At 36.9% G+C, this 21,771-nt stretch overlaps 2 protein-coding genes and 1 pseudogene across 18 annotated transcripts in view; 1 reads left to right on the top strand and 2 right to left on the bottom strand.

The window, feature by feature from the left end:
* The window catches only part of LOC126593680 (disease resistance protein RPV1-like), an 81,714-nt pseudogene that overhangs the window by 19,060 nt on the left and 40,883 nt on the right, over positions 1-21,771 (bottom strand).
* Positions 1-21,771, top strand: part of LOC126593636 (uncharacterized) — a 72,637-nt gene that overhangs the window by 26,209 nt on the left and 24,657 nt on the right. The gene's annotated exons all lie outside the window — the stretch shown is intronic.
* Positions 7,740-21,771, bottom strand: part of LOC126593524 (disease resistance protein RUN1-like) — a 69,336-nt gene continuing 55,304 nt past the window's right edge. For 4 of the 12 annotated variants that reach the window (XM_050259662.1, XM_050259620.1, XM_050259622.1 and 1 more), the window contains exons 4-9: positions 11,482-12,574; positions 10,954-11,247; positions 10,259-10,822; positions 9,593-10,135; positions 8,682-9,458; positions 7,740-8,594 (exon numbers count right to left, since the gene is read on the bottom strand). In XM_050259662.1, the coding sequence (XP_050115619.1) occupies positions 8,052-8,594; positions 8,682-9,458; positions 9,593-10,135; positions 10,259-10,822; positions 10,954-11,247; positions 11,482-12,574 (3,814 nt within the window). In that variant the 3' untranslated portion in view covers positions 7,740-8,051. Of the gene's footprint in view, positions 8,595-8,681; positions 9,459-9,592; positions 10,136-10,258; positions 10,823-10,953; positions 11,248-11,481; positions 12,575-18,108; positions 18,759-20,156; positions 20,382-21,771 lie in introns of those variants that run through there. The other 8 variants (XM_050259686.1, XM_050259679.1, XM_050259643.1 and 5 more) reach the window with 7 other exon arrangements.

Raw genomic sequence — 21,771 nt, 5'->3', positions numbered from 1 at the left:
TTGGTTTCATTGTTTGAAAAAAACTATTATGGTTACCTAATTGATGACAACAAAATTCACATCCATAAGGACCACAACAAAATAATTCAACTTGAGGCAACTAAGAGCACATCAAATCTCCAATGCCAGTACCGCAAACCCAAACATAAAAAAGATTATAATAAGTAATAACTCTGGTTTGGTAGAACCTACCAATCAAACTATGTGAAATTTTTTTAACAACAAAAGGTGGTAGATGTGTTTTAGTAAAGTTGCAAACACACAGAAAATGTAACATAAAGAAAGTCCATACTAAATGTACTTGAGAAAGATGAATAAACCAGAAACTTGAGAAAGAGAACACAAAGTCTTAGTTCACGGACTACGGGACTAGAAGAAAGAAAATAAAAGGTTATGTTATGTGGCCATGTTATGATGTGGTTGAGTCCATACTAAATGTATGGACTCAATGAAAATAACCAATTAAAATTTAACATTTAATAAAGGTATGCGGTTTCGGAGGGCCGAAAACGAAACTAAACCGTTTTTCTCCTATTCAGTTTGGTTTCAAACCGAAACCGTTTTGAAATTGCAAAATCAAACCGTTCGGTTTGATTCGATTTGGTTCGTGTTTCGATTGCAGTTTTCGGTTTCAAGTGCCCACCCCTAACACATAATAGGACGGTGGAAACAAAAAACTAAAGTGGAAAAGCAGAGCTGCTTTTTGAAGTACAAAACAAAATGGAAAAGCATGAGTTGCTTTTTGAAAAAAAATATTAAGGGAAGGACGTTTCCAGTGAAACACCACGACGCCACAATCTGATCACTGGATGTTTAAGATTGAAAGTAGAACAGTAGAAATCTAACCATTGATACTTACGAGAAGTTATTGAATAGTTTGTAACGAACAGTTTTTTGACATGTTCATACTTTGGTAAATAATATTCATTAGCATATGTACAGACCAAACTAAATTTATTAATTAAAAATTTTATTTGCTTCCTCTGCCCAACCCAAATTAATTCAAACAAAATTTGCACAACACAAATTAAGAGATCAAACCAATCTACACAATCCAAATAAGTGATCAAACCAAGCTAATCTTTTCCTGTTGGAAAAAGCAGCAGACACTTGGTAGAAAAGTGAGGTAACTTGTAGTGTACCTGTAATCAAACCTTTGTACTTCAGGTTGCCTTTAATTGATCAAATCACACCTGCTTTCTGAAATTCTGAAATATCTATCAAAATGAAATCCCACAAAATCAAACTTGAAAAACAAAAATACAAACCCTACTAATTCAAATAAGAAAAATGCACAGTTCCCATATGAAGAGCATGGTTCAAGTTAATGATTTGATTTAGGCATAGAATGCGATGGAAAATGATCTCCGCGGGATCATTTTTTTTGGGGATTTCGGGATCCCGTGATCGTGGCCGTTCATCGTATATCGTGCAGTTAATTTTTGTTAAGTACTATTTATATTTAATTTTAAATTTTATATTTCAAATGATTTTTTACTACACGATGAACGGCCACGATCACAAAATTTCTAGCGAGGATCCCTTTCCGAATGCAATAGCAACCTATCGATTTATATAAATTAAAAATATTTAAATATAAACTTTACAATAATATTTATAGTTATTCTCTAATGTAAGCAATTATTTTTGTTTAACAGAGTTCATTATTTTGTAAGCAATTATTTGTTTACAAATTCGAAAACGATTTATTCACTTAAGTTCCTAATCAGAATAACATAATCATTCACATTAATAAAGAACTTGGAAAATGGTATGGACCTCCAACTGTTGTTGGATTTCTGATTATTCTTTAGATTTAGAGCTGAGAGTAGTTGTTAAATTTATTAGGTTGAGCCATGAGGTATGTTGAATGATGGAATGCTTTAGCAGTGATAGGAACTTAAATTTTAATCGTTGGCATGTATTTATAATCTATTTTTCTCTCTTTCTGAAAGCAGAAGTATATAATTTGTTTGTACTCTAGGAGTTTTCTTACAGGCAAAGGAATAGTTGGATAAGTTAGAGAAATAGCCCTCGCTAGATGAATTCAACAAATGTACAACTTAACCTCTTATAAGTTTTAGACTGAGCTTATTTCATGTAATTTTACGCTAATTTGTCCGTCGTGTGTGTTTTTTCCTTCATGCATCTGTTTAATGCAGTAGCTAATGAGATCAAGGCTTCCTTCTCTTTCTTCGAGATTGCTTTTTGCTCATATATATCATATTAGCTGCTCACTCTTTGTTCCATTGCAGTGTGTCCTATTCTTATAAAAAAAGGTTTTTGATTGCACTATTGACCATATATCTTATCTAGACTATGTAACAATAAGGAGAGATGGGAACCAAAGAGAGATTCCGTTGGCCTTTGGCATCACGCCAAAGGTGCATTGGAATCACCCCAATAAAGTAATTAGATAAATTCTGGCATCACAAAGAAGGTGACATGGAAATTTGGAACTCCAAGTCAACCTGTGCTTCACACAGGAAATCCAAATGCTTACAAAGTAGCTCCTTTTATAAGTTCCTGTTTTTGAAATCTGCAAAAACAGAATCTTCTATGTATTTGTGTTCATCTTTCTTGATTGTTTATGTTGGCAGCACCAAATTGTTTATTTGGCCTGTCTCTCTAGTCTCTCCCCAAAACAGAACCAACCAAGTGTAATTCATGAAAGATCCGGCCTTGGTGACTCGACTTACCTTCCCGAGGCAGTTCTCAACATTCCTCCAAATCCGTCAATGAAAGAAGCTAGAAAAGAAGCCGAGGCTGTGATGTTTGGTGCCATTGATGAGCCTTTCGCTAAAACAGCTGTTAAACCTAAGGACATTGGAATCCTGATTGTGAACTGCAGCTTGTTCAATCCAACCCCGTCTCTTTCTGCCATGGTTATCAATCATTACCAGCTTCGAGGGAACATAAAATTTGTACAACACAAATTAAGAGATCAAACCAATTCTACACAATCCAAATAAGAGATCAAACCAAGCTAATCTTTTCCCTTTGGAAAACGTAGAAAAGTGAGGTAATTTGTAGTGTACCTGTAATCAGACCTCTGTAATTCAGGTTGGCTTTAATTGATCAAACCACATCTGCTTTCTGAAATTCTGAAATATCTATCAAAATGAAATCGCACAAAATCAAATTTGAAAAACAAAAATACAAACCCTACTAATTCAAATAAGGAAAACGCACAATTCCCAAATAAAGAGCATGGTTCAAGTTAGTGATTTGATTTAGGCACATAATGCAATGGAAAATGATCCTCGCGGGATCATTTTTCTAGGGATTTCGGGATCCCGTGATCGTGGGGTCAGTTTTCGTTAAGTATTATTTATATTTAATTTTAAATTTCAAATGATTTCTGATCACATGATGTACGATGAACGATCACGAAATCTCCGGGATCTCCAAAAAAAAGATCTTGGCCGGATCCTTTTATGAATGCAATAGCAACCTATCGATTTATATAAATTAAAAATATTTAAATAAGCAATTTACAATAATATTTATAGTTACTCTCTACTGTAAGCAATTATTTTTGTTTAACAGAGTTCATTATTTTGTAAGCAATTATTTGTTTACAAATTTGAAAACAATTTATTCACTTAAGTTCCTAATCAGAATAACATAAACATTCACATTAATAAAGAACTTGGAAAATGGTATGGACCTCCAAGTTTACATCTTCGTCTTGTCTAAAAATAAACACCACATTTGGGTTCTTTCACTGGATGATATCCATTTTTAGACCTACCACTTCATCCAACAGATGGGTTCCATAAAAAATAAAAAAAATAAAAAAATACAATTAAACTTACTATTTTGTATCTTCCTCTCCCACTTCGTCTTCTCTCTCTCATACAAACCAAAATCACAAAACTTCCTGAAGTTGGAGTCATTTCACTCCTCTCTTTTAAAAAATTACAAACACGTTTTAATCCAAGAACTACCAATACATATTCAAATTGGTTTTTGTTTTAGCATTATCTCAATACGTCAAATCGAAACAAACCAAACCAAACCAAGCTAATTATAATTTGATTTAGTTCAATCTCAGATTGCACCTTTTCATTATAACAGTCAAACTAAACTACTTTAATTGGTTTTTATACAATGATACATATGCACTAAAGGTGGGGGTATACATTTGTATTGAATATGCCATTTATGAGATTCAAACTTAAAATCTTTCATTTTTTTTTAATGATCGATATTATCTACACTAAGAGGAGGGGGTGCGGTGGGCTTAGCCTCACAATGTGCTATCAATAATGTGGTTCAAATTCACTTTTGATGAAAATCGAATCTAAGACTTCTCACTTACCAATGAGAAAAATATCATTAGACTGTAATACTAAGTAATAAAATACCTCAATTATAAATGAAGAAAACTACCGATAGACGTTAATTTTGGTCCATTGGCTCTCATTCTCACAAAAGAGAATCAATACCCACCAAGATATTCGTTTGACAAAAAAAAAAAAAAAAAAACTACGCGGTTTCATGACCTTTTTGGGGGTCTGGGACTGTACCGTACATTTGCCGTTTTCTGTTGCAAAATTCAGAAAACCCCCAAACTCAAACTACGCGGCAAACTGGCACCAAAAATATGGAGGGGAGAAGCGACGCCGCAATCGAAACCCTAAGAACCAGAGGATGGTGCTTCGGCGACCTCGAACAAGTGGAGGAGAAGATCCTGATCCACCCCGCCTTGTCCGACGACACGCGTGCAGTAGTGAACTCAGTGGAAGCCGAGCTCACCAACATGAACCTTCCATCTCCGCCAGGTCCATGCCCGACCCGCATACGCTCCTAAGGTCCTCTCACCTCCTCCAGGTAAATCACACCTCTCTGTATTTCTCGTTAATTTTTTCTTTGGTTGCTGAGAAAATAGATAAAGAGAAAGAAAAATGTGGTCTTTCCTTTGTGTTTTGTTATCAAATGGCTTGGGTAAGGGACGTTTGCTAAAAGCAGTATGGAGGATTTTTCGAGGAATTTGAGTCGTCGGTGGCTTTTGATGCCGGACGATCCCTGACGACGGCCACAGCTGTGGAGTACTCTCATACCCCGGCAATCCCTGACGACGTCGTTCCTGGAACTAAGGTACTTTCTGCTTCTTGATGCCTTCTCAATGCTCAGCTTGTGTTTTAATTTAATAAGCTAGAGATTTGTTTGATTGTTCACTTTTTGGATTTTGTATATGTTCAGTTTAGTATTCAAACTGGTACAAAATTGAGCTAGATTATGAAAAACAACGGAAACTCACACTTTCGTAGAACTTAGTGATGAACACTGTGTGCTCCGTCTTCGTGTATGCGATCTTGAAGTGAATCCACATCCAGTAGGAAAATTAATAATTTCGTTTATTTTTTATCCCATATGTGTGACATTAGCTCAACACTGCACTGGAAGACCCCGACAAATTTTAATTTTTACAATTATTATGTGGAACACCATTATGCACTAGATATAACTACTTTTTTCATGAAACTCAAAATGAATTTCACAAGTTTTATGGGTCTCTTTAGTCCCACTTTCTTAAGTGATTCAGGGAAAACAGGTGCTTAGATAAACGTCGCATTTTGAGTTAACTGAACATCTTTTGTTTGTCCTACTTTTTGATCGGCAGGTCTGTTTGGAAGGTAAAGTTACCGTACGTAACGGAATAGTATGTTTGAGTCCTAAAGTTGTGACTCTGTTGGTAGGTGATGTTCAATCACTTTATGAAGAATGGCAGATGAATACAAAATATTCCGAGTTTTCATGTTCATCTTTAAGGATTTCATAGGAAAGTGATGGTAACGGCCCCCTCCATATGAGAAGTTGCAAGTTGGGGCAGCTAAAAGTCGGTTTCCAGAGCAGGACAAGTTTTCACGTCAGTATTCTTGAGCTATTGATTTCATAATATTAGTTTGTCTTTTAACATAATGTTAAACCACTCATTATTGCTATTGCATGCATATCTCATGGGCAAGATGCAATCATTGGCAGATTACTCTGATGTTAGCTCCAAGAGTAGTGAGCCTATTGCCAGAATTACTGAGGTTAGACCAGTTGGAAGACAGTGGAATCTTCAATTGAAAGCAAATGATAAGGACAAATCTTATAAAAATAGTGAGACAGATGACTCTCCTAAGGTAGATTCCCTTGATGAAAGAACTCAAGACCAAAGAAGGTGGATTTTCATTCGTGTCCAAATTGTAGCTTGTTATTAAATTTTACTATTATCCTATGCTGCATCCAGAGGTCGCACTTGGTGCGATGGCAAGTGCCTTCGCCCATGAGCGGTAGGTCTCGGGTTCGAGACTTGGGAGCAGCCTCTCCATAAATGGGGGTAAGGCTAGCCAACATTCACCTCTCTCAGACCCTGCGTAAAGCGGAAGCCTTGTGCACTGGGTACGACATTTTTTTTATCCTATGCTGCATCCAGGTTTTGTGTAGTATTAAGCTTAATTTAAAAAAAAAGTGAGACATATAACACTCGTAAGGCAGATTCCCTTGATGAAGAACCCAAGACAAAAGAAGGTGGATTTCATTTGTGTCCAACTTGTAGCTTGTTATTAAATTTTACTATTATCCTATGCGGCATCCGGGTTTTGTGTAGTATTAAGCTTAATTTTATGTCATCTAGTTGTGGGGAAGGGGTCGAGAAGAGACTGGTGTTTTTACACTTCGATGTGTTCACTAATTATTTCTAGTGGTGCGTATATAGTTGTAGATGGGGCAGGTGTAAGGTGGCAGAATCAAACTTGAATCATTTGAATGGAGGGAAAACCAAATTTCTTTTAAGTTTTGTCTGTATCAACATCGACAACCATGTAAAATGGAATTATACTTGAATCACACAAGAAACACATTTAGTTAACTTATATATTATAAATGTTCTACATTTTTCACTTTGTAATTTAATGCTGATGTATTATGGCTTCCACAAAAATTGAAGCTGTCCCTGTTCAAAACCAAGCAGCCACACAAAAGCTTCTTAAAAAAATGGGTCATCAAAACCGGGATGACATGCATTCAAGAGGCAGACAGTTTGGGGGAAAGAGGAGGATTACTTGACTTTGTCATTTCTTTTATTCTCATCATGCTTTACTCTATTAGGTAATGTTTGTTCTTGAGATGAATATGGTGATGGTGAAACCGTAACTTCCAATCTTTGAATTTTGGTGGTTTAGCTACATTTGCAGTGATTTGCTGAACAAGAGTTTTTTCTCGTTATGCTGTAATTATAGATAGTCTTTGTAAGTCAGAGTTTGTTACCCCAAAAAAGATCTCTTCTCTCTCTCTCTCTTGTTAATTTTTTTTTTTTCAATTGAAATCCTACAAAGATATCAAAGCTATATTTGATGATTTCATGTTTTTTTTTTTTCAAACTTTGTGACATCTTAATTTGACGTTGTTTACAGAAGGGCACAACATGGGCTGGGTTTGATCTTAACTGGAACAGCTCTACGATGTTACAAACAACTACCGTCTGCAGTTTTGGAGAATCCAACAGGACTATATTTTGATTGTGCAAACAAGTTCATCGACTTCAAAGGTAGTAGAAAGGTAAAAGATCTTCTACTAAAATGCAGAGTCAATTTTCAGCTAACATGTTAGGGCAAGTCAAGATTAATGAAAACGTAGTAGAAACTATATATTGACTGGCATCTTGAGGCTGTCATTGATTTCCTGGAATATGTGGTGGAAGCAGGGCAAGTATTTGTGCGAATTCGAGTAGTATTTGTCAAATATTTGGATGAAGGTCTTATATTGATTGTTGAAATGTTGAAATGTTTTTTAGATGCAATATTTCTTCAAAATTCAAAACTACTCATTGAAAAAAAGAATAGAAATCTAAAGAAGTTTGAAATAAGGACTTGTCTTCATTATCGAACCAGTAAAGCAAAAAATGAAAGAGGCGTTTGATGAAGTGGTTATGACCTGACTCAGATATGTGATGATGAAAATGCATCACCGCCTTGATCGTGCTTCACCATAGAATCGATCTGGGTTTGACTAAATCAAGACAGATGATGCTTCACTTCTTCCTGCCTTTTCCCATTTCAGTCATCTATGGTAGTTCTCATATGTTTCCTGGGACGATTATTATCAGATGCATCATGGCTTGGTCCTCCCTCATCATAAAACCGAGTTGGATGTGTGTCAAAAACATAACCAGCTTTGTCCAAATCATGCATATTTTCCTTCATAGATTTGTCTTTGCCCCATACTAGATTAACCCCTGTTCTCTTTATTGTAATGGATGGGTTTTCAAAAAGTATATCAACTTTATCCCCACCTTGCAAATTGAGCTTATTGTTCGAGAGTTGTCCCTGCAAAAGATAATCATCTCCATTTGGTGGGTAACCATATTCTTCGCTGCCTATGTAAGCTCGCAACTCAGTACGTTGGGTATTATTTATAACAATAATGGCAAGATGACTACTACCGTTTGAGCGGTACAAGCAGAACAGAGTTAACCCTTCAAAATTACTTCCATCAGGAATATCAAAAGTGACTTTAGTGCCCTCGTTTACAAACTCAAACCAATCAGGAACATAGTTTCCATTAAGGAAAATTCCACCAAATCCGCAAGAAGTCCATCCCTACATATACAATACAAGTGTCATATATATATACATGTATACGCACGATAGGAAGGCAATGAGAAAGAGGGAGAGAGGGAGAGATACCTCTAGGATGTTCTTCCTTAAATGAGCTGAGAGATTGGTGCACATTTTCATATTAATCCATGTCATGGAGTTTAATGATTTATCCAAGCCTGGAACCTCAATGACTTTGGGTGAATCACTTACAATCAGTTCTCTCATATTTGACATTTCTGAAAAACTGGGCATTGTTTCCAATGCAGGGCATCTCTGCGCCAACAAAAATTTCAAATTTGTTGGTAAATCTGTGATTGTATGAAGTTGCTTGCATTCACTTAACCACAGAGTTTCAAGCTTTGAAAGACCACTGAGATTGGGTAGGGTATGAAGTTCATTCCCTTGAAAATTCAAATCTTGTAAAGAAATTAGACTCCCAAGATCCTTAGGGATTGCATCATCAGCTAATTTCACACCTGATAGGGATAAACGAGTGAGATTCTTCAATCTTAGTATGGAAGGTGGTACTTGTCTTATGGCTGTATGGTTTGTTTCCAGTATTCTCAATGATATCATATCCCCTAAATCCTCATGCACTTGTCTGAATTTTGAACAGTAATTAAGAAGAAGAGTCTCAACAGATTTCGACTTGTAGAAATCCCTTGGAAGAGAACGAAGATTGGAACAGATTTGAAGGTTCACCAAAGAAAGTCTTTTAAGATGACCAATGGAGGGGTGAATCTCGAACAAACTCTCACACTCTTTCAATATCAACCGTTCAAGATTTGGGACTTGTGAAAAGTTCGGTGATTTCTGCAAGGACCAGGAATTGCTGAGATCAAGGGTTTTCAAGTTATGTAGCGACTGTTGCAGAAAATCAAAAGAAAATTGAAATTAATATCCGAAATGAAGATGCTATAAAAAAATAAAATAATAAAAAAGAAGAAATCCAAAAAACCAAATAGAAACAGAACATCATCAGGTGTAATTCATTGTACCTTGAAACCTTCCCAAACTTGTACCAGACTGCTACACCGCATCTCTAAAACAAGTAGTTTATCTTGATTAAAAAAGTCATTTGGTATGGACTTTAAAGGGCATCCTTCCCAACGCAACTGTATTAACTCTTCGGTTGTATGCTTTACGCTGATGCGGTCAAGGGATAAACGAGTGAGATTCTTCAATCCTACTATGGAAGGTGGTACTTGTGTTATGGCTGTATCCGCTGCTTCAAGTGTTCTCAATGATATCATCTCCCTTATATCCTCATGCACTTCTCTGAATTTCCAACATCCATCAAGAAGAAGAGTCTCAACAGATTTCGACTTGTAGAAATCCCTTGGAAGAGAAATAAGCTCACAACATTTTCTAAGGTTCACCAAAGAAAGTCTTTTAAGATGACCAATGGAGGGGTGAATCTCGGACAAACTATTACAGTCTTTCAATATCAACTCTTTAAGATTTGGGACTTGTGAAAAGTCCGGTGATTTCTGTAAGGAATAGGAATGGCTGAGATCAAGGGTTTTCAAGTTATGTAGCGACTGTTGCAGAAAATCAAAAGAAAATTGAAATTAATATCCGAAATGAAGATGCTAAAAAAAAGAAAGAGAAGAAATCCAAAAAACAAATAGAAACAGATCATCATCAGGTGTAATTCATTGTACCTTAGAACCCTCCCAAACTTGTACCAGACTGCTACACCGCATCTCTAAAACAAGTAATTTATCTTGATTAAAAAAATCATCTGGTATGGACTTTAAAGGGCATCCTTCCCAACGCAACCATATTAAATCTTTGGGAAGATGTTTGTATTCTCCTTTAAGCTCTAGGTAGCTCATGCGGTCAAGGGATAAACGAGTGAGATTCTTCAACCCTACTATGGAATGTGGTACTTGTGTTATGGCTGTTAGCTCTGTTTCAAGTGTTCTCAGTGATATCATTTCCCCTATATCCTCATGCACTTCTCTGAAATTTGAACATCCGTTAAGAAGAAGTGTCTCAACAGATTTCGACTTGTAGAAATCCCTTGGAAGAGAAATAAGATTGTGACACCACTTAAGGTTCACCAAAGAAAGTCTTTTAAGATGACCAAGGGAGGGGTGAATCTCAGATAGACTAAAACAGTATTCCAATATCAACTCTTCAAGATTTGGGACTTGTGAAAAGTCCGGTGATTTCTGTAAGTACCAAGACTTGCTGAGATCAAGGATTTTCAAGTTATGTAGCGACTGTTGCAGAAAATCAAAAGAAAATTGAAATTAATATCCGAAATGAAGATGATATAAAAAAGAAAAAGAAAAAGAGAAGAAATCCAAAAAACAAATAGAAACAGAACATCATCAGGTGTAATTCATTATACCTTGGAACCCTCCCAAACTTGTACCAGACTGCTACCCCGCATCTCTAAAACAAGTAGTTTATCTTGATTAAAAAAGTCATTTGGTATGGACTTTAAAGGGCATCCTTCCCAACGTAACCATATTAACTCTTTGGGAAGATGTTTGTATTCTCCATTGAGCTGAACGCATTTGAGATGAAGCAATCTCAGTTTCTTCATATTGGCAAATGCTTCTGTACTGAAACTACACATGTTAGAGCCTCGAGGCCAAGGATAAGGGAAATTTAGAGCAAGTCCTCCAACTTCTTCAGTTCCCTGTTAACAAAAGGTTATACTGTGTAAGAAAGGGATTACATATGTTTACATGTATTATTATTTATTAGACTACAAAATCACGTACGGTGAATATATGCAAGTACTATTGTTGGCTAATTGAGCTTTCCTTGCGCAACCGCATATATTTACACATGAATGCTATTTAAAGTATAATAGACATATGCTTTTCTTGTACGATGCAAAAATCCAAAACTTTATTGGGAATTTACTTACAGATTTATATGTCAATACATCGGTGACATCTTCACGATTCCACAACCTGCTCCATTTTCCAGGGTCACCAGGAGATTTTTCAGAAATGATTACTTTGGCCATTTCTCGAAGCAAATCATGCATATTCAACTTGTTGTCTTCAACAGTTACAAGGCATCGATCACGAAGAACATTGATTCCTACTGTTGCAAAAAATCCACATACATCTAACAATTTTGTGACATGGTCCTCGTCCTCTCCAATAAAGAAACAAGATATGTTAAGAAATGTAGCCTTCTCCGTATCATCTAGCCCGTCAAAGCTTATTCTTAGTGGTTTTATTATTTTTCCATTAGGAATTCTTTCTAATTTCTCCAATTGACTATTCCACACTTTTTGGGGTCTTTCACACAAAAAAGTACCTAAAACTTCAAGGGCTAGTGGCAAACCTCCACAATAAGAAACAACATTTTTTGAGACTTCAAGATATTCTTCATTAGGGCAACTATTTCCAAATGCATGCCAACTAAACAGTTCCAGAGCTTCTCCTTTATTCAATATCTGAGCCGAATATACTTTGTCCACTTTTAGTAGTAGATGTTTATCTCGTGTCGTTATGATAATTCTACTTCCTGGACCAAACCACTTGTGATTACCAGCTATTGCATTGAGTTGTTCCACTCCATCTATGTTGTCCATGATGATAAGTACCCTTCTATGTGAAAATTGCTCTTCTATCCGACAGATACCTTCATCAACAGTGCTTATTTCAATCTCTTGATCCATGATGTCAAAACTAAGTTTTCTTTGCAAATGAACCAGGCCATGTTTACTTGTAGTGTCGCTAACGTCGGCAAGGAAACTTTTGAATTCGAACTCATGATGAATTTGGTTATAAATGGCTTTGGCAGCTGTTGTTTTACCCAATCCACCCATCCCCCAAATTCCAACCATGAGAACCTCATTTCCTTCACCACTTGAAAGATAAGTGATAATTTCTTGAACACGAGAATTGATTCCAACTGGGAACTTGGCCACATGTAATTTTTTTGTTCTGGGGAGCCATTCCCAAAGATTCTCATAAATAATTTTCTTAATAACCTTTGCTTCATACCTGAAAACACAATTCGTAAGAAAATATAAATGACGGGGCAGACTTGCAGTGACTTACTATTTGCAAGAATTAACTAATTAGAAGAAATATATCAACAAGTGACCTATTATTATAAATTATTTACAACTTATACAATTAACACCTATTATCAAATTTGTTCTTACGCCATTAGATAACCTACACAATCTAGACAATAAAAGCTAATTATTTTTTTGTGTGTTTTAAATATTGTATTGCGTGTTCAATAACTATAATCTATGGATTTTGAGCTTCTCGTAATCTGCAAGACTGTATATTGTGTGTGTGTGTGTATAACACACATATATATTCACTAATATAATTAGATTGCAAAGTCACTAATTTACTTAGGATTTTTGGGAATCTCAATTTCATCGCATTCCAGATTATTCTACACTTAGGATTTTTGGCTGTCAATGCTTTCCTTGGTTAAAGCCATACACCAATTCTAAGCTTGATCCAAAGAGTCAATCCTGTTATTTTTGGGTTATAGCCTCCAACATAAAGGCTACAAGTGTCTGGATGTTGTTACTAAGAAGATGTATGTCTCTAGACATGTTGTCTTCAATGAGCAGTGTTTTCCTTTCAAAACATATCCCCATCTCCAAGTCCTACTTCCACAGTACCTTCATTCAGTACCTCAATCCCATCAACCTTAACCTTTACATCTAGAAGTTCACCACTTCAATCAACCAATTCATCAGCACCATCTCCATCTATATCCCAACCTATTCCTACTTCCATATCTATTCCCACATCTCCCATTTTATCATCTAATCCACCCCTCCCACAACCACTTACTTAACCTATTATTGCAACCAACACACATCCTATGCAAACCAAATCCAAATATGGCATTTCCAACCCTAAAGCTTATACATCAACTAAACATCCTATCCATGCTCATATCCCTCAAGATTATATCCTTTCTACCTATCTTCAAGCCTCCAAATATCCTCAATGGAGACAAGCTATGCAAGAGAAATTTAATGCACTTCTAAGTACTGGCACTTGGTCTCTAGTTCCCGTAGGCTGCAAATGGGTTTTCAGAATCAAACGAAAACCTGATGGCTCTACAGACAGGTTCAAAGCTCGTTTGGTTGCAAAGGGATTCCATCAGCAACAAGGGTTGGACTATATAGAAACCTTCAGTCCTGTAGCCAAACCTATTACAATTCGATTGCTTCTTACTCTAGCATCAAAGTTCAACTGGTTTATCAATCAACTTGATGTGAGTAATGCCTTTCTCCATGGCAATCTTTATGAGTCAGTGTTTATGATTCAACCTCCAGGATTTGAGGATTCTTCCAAAGCTAATCATGTGTGCAAATTGCACAAATCTCTGTATGACCTAAAATAGGCTCTTCGAGCCTGGTTTGAAAAATTGAACAAAGCTTTATCCTCACTTGGTTTTCTGGGATCTCAAAATGATCACTCCCTCTTCATAAAAGACTCCTCATCCTGTATTCATCTTGGTGTATGTTGATGATATCCTTGTTATTGGTCCCAATTCCCAAGCTTGCAATGATACAATTTCTCAGCTTAGTGCTCTCTTTCCAATTAAAGACTTGGGTCCATTGCATTTTTTTCTTGGCATTGAAGTCAAAAGGTCCTTCTCTAATTTTTATCTCTCAGACGAAATATATCTTGGATTTACTCAAGAAAACACACATGGATAGTGCTAAGCCCTGTGTTACTTCGCTCAGGACTTCCTCACTGGATCATACTTCTCCACTGTTGTCCAATCCTGCAGAATATAGATCTTTGGTGGGTGGATTGCAATATTTAACTTGGTCTAGACCTGACTTGTCTTTTGCAATAAATCTGGTATGTCAATTCATGCAGCATCCTCGAGAATCACATCTTCAAGCAGTCAAGAGAATACTTAGGTATCTCAAAGGCACAATTGATCTTGGTCTCTGGTTTCCCAAGTGTTCCAAACCACATAGTATCAATGCATTTTCAGATGCCGATTGGGCAGGCTGTCAGTTAGATAGAAGATCAACTGGTGGGTTTTGTATTTTTCTGGGAGATTCCATTATTAGTTGGAATGCCAAGAAACAACCTACAGTGGCACGATCGTCCACTGAGGCTGAGTATAGATCCCTTGCAAATACAGCTGCAAAAATAACATGGATTTGCAAATTATTGGTTGAGGTTGGATTGGTTCTTCCTTGTTCTCCTAAACTATGGTGCGACAATATTTCTGTTATCTCATTAGCCAAAAATCCAATCTTTCATGCAAGGACAAAACATGTAGAAATCGATTATCACTATATTAGAGAAAAAGTGCTGTCTAATGAGATATCAGTTCAATTTGTTTGCTCACATGACCAACTTGCTGATATCTGCACCAAATCCTTGCCTAAGGCCAGATTTCTACTTCTTAGAGACAAACTATCACTTCATCTACCTCAGTTCAGTTTGAGGGGGAATATTAGAGATAATACTGTAAAGGATAAAACTTAGAGTTGTTATATTTGTTTTATCTGTTTTGGATATTTTGGTTTGTTAGGTGAGCTGTCCTTCTGTTAGATAGATGAGGTGTCAAGTACAAGGCTTTATATGGTTTGTATATATACCAACAATGTAATATTATTCATCAAGAAATGAAATCACAATTATTCAACATAGGGCACGTTTGGTGGAGTGGTTAGGTTAGGATTGGATGGGATGGGTTGGCCTATCCATCTAGTGTTATGTGTAGACTATCCCAACTACATTAGGATTGGATTGAAAAGTAGAAGTGCAAAGAAAACACAGAAAGGTCGATCCCACGCACTAAACCCAACATTCCAGAAACGGAAACAAAGCAATTGAGATCAAAGAAAATGCAAAAAGGATAGCAGAAATTTACTGGACATGGGAGGAGGCGAAGGAGAAGACAATCGAATAAGCAGAAGAGGATCAATCAAGGTGGGGATCGCATTAATTGTCATCGTAATCGACGGTGGTAGAAGAGTCGTCAGAGAAAGGTCGTTTCTGGAATGTTGGGTTTGTGCTTACGACGACCTCACGCAGCAGCTCCCGATGATTCCAAGGATCTGCTCGCGACGATCCCAAAGCGCTGCTCGCGACGACCAACCCCACCTTGTACGACCACATTTGTGGAGAGGGAAAGCCTTCTGATGACGATGACGACCACGACCACGAAAAAAAAAAAAAGAATAAAAGTATGTTGATGTCGACGGAGAGAAGAGAGGAAGACGATGTTGGACTCATAACCCATCATCCCTAATGCTCATTATTCGCATCAAACAGCCGACAATGGAATTGAGTCCCATTTAATGGTTGACAGCCTATCCCCTATCTGACCCACAAAACGGGACTTGGATTGTCTGCCCTCCCATTTCAGTGCTCTCTTCGTGCTCTTCTGTTTGTGTGATCACGGTTAAGCCACGTCAACATTTTATATTAATATTTCTTTTTGTTTTATTATTTTTATAAAAAAATAATATAAAATGTTGACGTGGCTTAACTGTGACCACACAAAACAGGAAGGTACGGGAAGAGCACCAAAATAGAAGGGCAGACAATCCAAGTCCCACAAAACGGGCCTATAGAGTATATTACCTAGCATCAATAGGTAAATTATTATCATACAATTTTGAAAATCTAGTTTGAAAATTTCGCCTACTAATGCCCATGCACGTTAAATTAACATGAAAATTTAATTCTTATGAAATTTAAAACAATCATTAATTAGCCAAATTTACAAACAAACATAACTAAATGTATCATCGCATAATAAGGGGCTTTAGGACTACAAAATTATGTAATCGAAGTCATAAAGCAAATTTAATGAATTTTTCTAGTTAAAGCCTAGTCAAAGACCAAAGTCTGCCGTCCCTAGTTGCATGTCTCTTTACTATTTTTTTTTACATGTGTCATTTCACTTAATTTTAAAGTTAACATTGTTAATTACTAGCCATCAGTTAGTATTACGGTCTAGTGATATTCTTCTTCACTTGTAAATGACAGGTCTTAAGTTCGATTCTCTCCAAAGGTGAATTTGAACCACATTATTGCTCAATAGGCTGGCTACCTCTCCACTTTAGTGTAGATAATATCGTTTGTTCAAAATAAAATAAAATAAAAATTACTAGTCATATGCCCACACGTTATACATTTATAATTAAACTTGTCTATTAATTGTTATAAAAATATTTTGTCACTTTTTTTTTTAAATAAAACTTTGTAATTAAATTTGTGTATTACTTTTTATAAAAATATTTGTTTTTTAACAAACGATATTATCTACACTAAAGAAAAAAGAGTGACCTTAACCTCACACTAAACTAGCAATAAAAAAATTTATGAAAAAAAAATAGAAGGAAATAAAGTTGGGCAGGAACTTGGAAGAAGGGGAAGGGGCTGAAGTGGGAGACGTGAGATTAAACAAAACCTACTTAATTTTTTAATCTAATTTTTAACTTTTTTTTGGTCATATGATAGATTATATTAGAATAGTTGTTAGATTAACCATCAACAAGATGTCATGCATGAGCCCAACTCCTTTTCACTGTAGTAAAATGTCACTTGCATCAAATTTTTAACTTTTAAGTAGGATGTGTTATGTTTACCAGGCTGTAATGTTTGTGTAAAAAAATAGCAAAAATTTGTATTGGATGTAATTACTAAATTGCTCATATATTCTGTTTTTGTACAATTTTAATGAGAGGTTTAGAATAATAATTTTATGAAGTTTTTAGTTGAGGAATAAGATTTTATTAATAGATTAATAGGGTTTTTTTTTTTGAAGAAATAGATTAATAGGTATTTAAAATATATATACACAGAACTAATTGAAAAAACTAAAGCATTAAATTGTTTGACTTTGATGTACCTTGTTCCTAATCATGCCCAAATTAATAAACCCTCTCTCAACCATCTGTCTCCGCGATTTTCTCACTGAGAGACCCCAAACCCTAACCCCCTTCCATTTTTCATCTCCTTTTCAACCAAAAAAAATATTAATACACAGCACAAGTAGTCCCGAGCGCTAATCACTCCCAAATCGCCGTTACATCAGGTCTTGATCGACGGATTCGATGCCGAGCAGATATGGCAGCAAATCGACCTTCAATCGCAGCCGCTCACCCTTCGCAGCGATTTGAAGCCGGAAATCATGGGCTTTGACGACGACAGTGAAGGGAGTGAGTGTGAGGAGAGAGATAGAAAGGATGAAGAGGAGAGAGGAAAATGAACGCGTGAAAGTGAAAGTGAAAGTGAAGGGGAAGGTAATAATGTGATAGAGGATGGGTTTTCGGTGTTTGGGTGTGGTTGTCGGGTGTTGGTGTTTATTTACTTCAATTCCTAGTTTTTTTTTTAATTAGTTACATATATAATAATTAACAGTGTTAATTCTAGAGTTAAGTGGAGGGGAAGAGACACAAATACGACGTGCTGTCTGGAAAAGTATATACGATGCGTTAAAGGCAAAGAAAAAGGAGTTCTATGGGGGAAGGATAAATTTTTCAGTTAAATAATCAAAGTTGAATAAAATAAATAGTTACCCGTTCTCAGTGTTTTTAAGATCGTGACCAGACAAGTTTGCAGCTTGAGTAAGAGCCTCTCTCCATTGCTCTACCCTTTTTCTCTTAACTTCTCGTTTTTTGTCATCTTCTTTACGGATGTCCTCTTCGTGCTTCTGAAACATTGGGGATAAGCTACCTTCCTGCTTCCTGATGTCTGAAGTTTCAACATGATAGAATATTGGCAAAACATGTTGCCCCATTTTGGATCTGCACTCCATGATCTTCACTAGCTCGTCCAGGCACCAACTCGAATCCGCGTACCTCTTTGAGAAGACAATGATAGAGATCCTTGACTCTTCTATGGCTAGCGACAGTTCGGGCTTTATTTCTTCCCCTCTTTCCAGATCGTCCTCATCAATAAAGGTCTTGTACCCCTTTTCTTCCAATGCTGTGTGGAGATGGCCCGTGAAGCCCTTGCGTGTGTCTTCGCCTCTGAAGCTCAAGAACACGTCGTACTTCCAGAGTTTTGAAGAGGATGATGAAGAGGAGGCTCCGTGGGCTGTCATGGCGATATCCATCGTATGGCACTGCAGTGGTTCAAATTACGACTGAAAATATGGCAGTGGTTGCGTTTGTGTTGCCAAACCGATAATACTGAAACACCTAAACCCAAGTCAAGATCCTTCAATCTACAAAAACAGATATTTATAATATAATAATGTTTAGGTATTGACTTGAGAAACAACATAAAAGGACAAAAGATTATCCAAAAGATTCTTGAAAACTCTGAAAAATACTTTATTCACGTTAAAGAGAAGGCAATGGTCCCCGTGGTCATAAGGTATTCGGATGATAGCCTTGTGGTAAAAAAATTTGGATTTAAACTCATGTGGTCTAAGTCTGTTAGGATTTATGCCATTCTGTTAAATAATGTTGACGTGGTTGCTAAATGTCTGCCATGTGGTAAAAATAATAATTTTTAATTTTAATTTTTTTTAAAACCTGAATTTTTACTAAAAAAAACAAAACAAAACCAGATCTGCAGAAGAACAAGCTCTCCCCCTGCCAGACTTCTTCTCCTTCTTCTTCTTCTTCCCGCCGGAGCCCTCTTCCCGCGCGACCCTCCTCCCTCTCCTTCTTCCTTTTTCTTCTTCCCGCCAGATACCAGCTCCCCCCCCCCCTCGCCGGTCTCCCCACGCGACCCTTCTTCTTCCCGCCAGAGACCAGCTCCCCCCCTTGCCTGAGCTCTCTCCCCGCGCCTCCCCGCGCGACCATCCTCCCTCTCCCTCTTCCTTCTTCTTCTTCTTCTTGCAGATTTGGGTTTTTTTTTTTTTGTAAAAATTCAGGTTTTTTTTTTTAAAAAATAAAAATTATTATTTTACTACGTGTCAGACATTTGACAGTCACGTCAGCATTATTTAACAAAAGGGCATAAATCCTAACAGACTTAGACCACAGGAGTTTAAATCCGAATTTTTTTATCACAGGGGCTATCATCCATCACGGGAACCATTTATTTGATTAGGCCTAAAGAGAATGGCTCGTGTTTGCTTTGCAAGAATACAAGGGTAGAAACAATTAAGATCTACCTCATTATATTTCCTCTTACATTAATTCCCAACCAATGTTAAGTCACATTCTCATTTAAACTTTTTCGCTCTATGTTTTATTTTTTATTTTTTTGCAATGTCGTAATTTAAATCTTTTATTTTCAATATTACTCTTTAAATATCAATTGTGCTAAAGTTCAACCAAATTCAATAATCTAAATATTATTATACAATAAAAAGAAATGCTAAGAAAACTCTTCAAAGTGAGACCCTCTAGAAATTTTGCGTCACCTCATGTTTTGGGGTTTTTAATATGGGTTGGGCTCAGGGTTTTAGCAGGCCAAAGGCCCGATGTTGGTCACGGCCCGTAGGGCCTGGGTTTGGTGGGCTGGGTTTCCGGGTGTGGGTCTTGTGACCCGGTTCTCGACGGAACGAAGGCCGGAGCCTTCCCGAGCTCCGATGACGACCGCCTAACCTAAAAAAACTACGATCTAAACCCAGAAAACAACGATATAGACGAGGGAAAGGGTTTCTCACTTGAGAGTCGCCGTGAAACGGGCGGACTTGGGCTCGCACACCCAAGGCTCGCCGGGCCTGGGTTCGATGTCCTCTGGGTGTCCCGGAGCTTCACGGGGGAAAGAGAGATGTCCTCGCGAGGATTTTGTCGTCGCCGGGGTCGTGAGTTCGAAGGTGGTGATGTGGGTGTGGGATCGGGGAGAGTGAGAGAGTGAGAGAGCTGAAAGTGAGAGAGAGGGAGACGAGAACGGGGAGAAGAGAGGGTGGAGAAGGGGTGGGATTGCCACGTGGCAAGTTATGATAGGTAGGAAATCCCAAAAGGATCCGGATAGGGTAAGGTATAAGAGGGACTAAATTGTAACTTTATAAAAAAATTTCGGGATAAAGTGAAATTACCATTTAAAATTGGGGGTGGGGTTTTACATTGAAGGATGCATGCAAAGGGAAAATCCGATAGTTGAGCTGGGAAGATGGGCAAGAGGTAGATGACGATGCTGAGGGTGGTCTGGACGAGAGTGCAATGTTTTGTCTTCAAAGTAGTTTTTGCCTTTTCCATTTTGGTTCATCTGTAGTAATAATACTCATTTGTGTGTTGGGTATGATGAGAAGCGTCATAGCTTGCATGATCATGAAGAAAGTCGAGATTCTCGTATTTTCCTTAAGAAGTTTGTTCCATACTAGATTAACCCATGTTTTCTCCACTTTCACAAAATCATAGTTTCTTGGACATCAGTTTACTAGAATAACGATTTTGTCCCCGCCTACCAAATTGAGTTTATGTTCGATAATTACACGCCTCTATTGAGAATAAATTTTACATTGATGGAAATATAAACTTTGCATATGCTTATAAATAATTGGACTATTTCTCATGAAACTAATTGACAATATATATAATAGTCTAACTACTTACAAACACGTGCAAACACATATATAGGCCCTTAGCATTTCTCATATTTTATTGCCAAAAAAGAACACCAAATTGCAGGGCAAAAATGCTGGCATCCAATCATTGGAAGACAGCTCATCAAACATCAATATACAATAAAAATTGAGAAACAAAGAGAGATTAAGCGAATCTGGATCCTTGTCGGATTCTCTTTTTGAGAATCTCGAAGATTCATGAATCGTATTCGTTCATTGTACATCGTGCAGTCAGAAATAATTTTGAATATTTTTATTTAAAATTAAACACAAACAGTACCAAATAAAAACTGACTATACGATATAGAATGAACGAACATGATTCATAAATTCTCAGGATACTCACCAAAGATCTAGAGAGGATCCTGTTGGAGATTAAGAGTGAATTAATCGGCGCTTTGTTTAATTAACAGTACAACAAAACACAACATTTTCTTGAAGTCCACACATGCACGTAATAATCTCCACTATATTATTATATTTTTAAATAATTGAAAAAACAGGATTAAGTACTTTCATTCTTTAATAATCCTCACCCAATTAAAATAATAATTAAATTTAATTAAATAAAAACAAAATATTTGAAATGCCAAAAATACAAAGGAATGGCGAGCAGAGACCGAGTACCGCGAGATTGTGAGCTTCTCATTCCGGTGGCCGACTCCGGCGACGAAGATGCATCGTCCAAACCCTCCTCATCTTCCTCCTCCTC

The sequence above is a fragment of the Malus sylvestris genome, chromosome 2, assembly GCF_916048215.2.
Source record: "Malus sylvestris chromosome 2, drMalSylv7.2, whole genome shotgun sequence".
Lineage (NCBI taxonomy): Eukaryota > Viridiplantae > Streptophyta > Magnoliopsida > Rosales > Rosaceae > Malus > Malus sylvestris.
The sequence above is the reverse complement of the archived record's forward strand: the minus strand, read 5'-3'. Positions and strand labels throughout refer to the sequence as shown.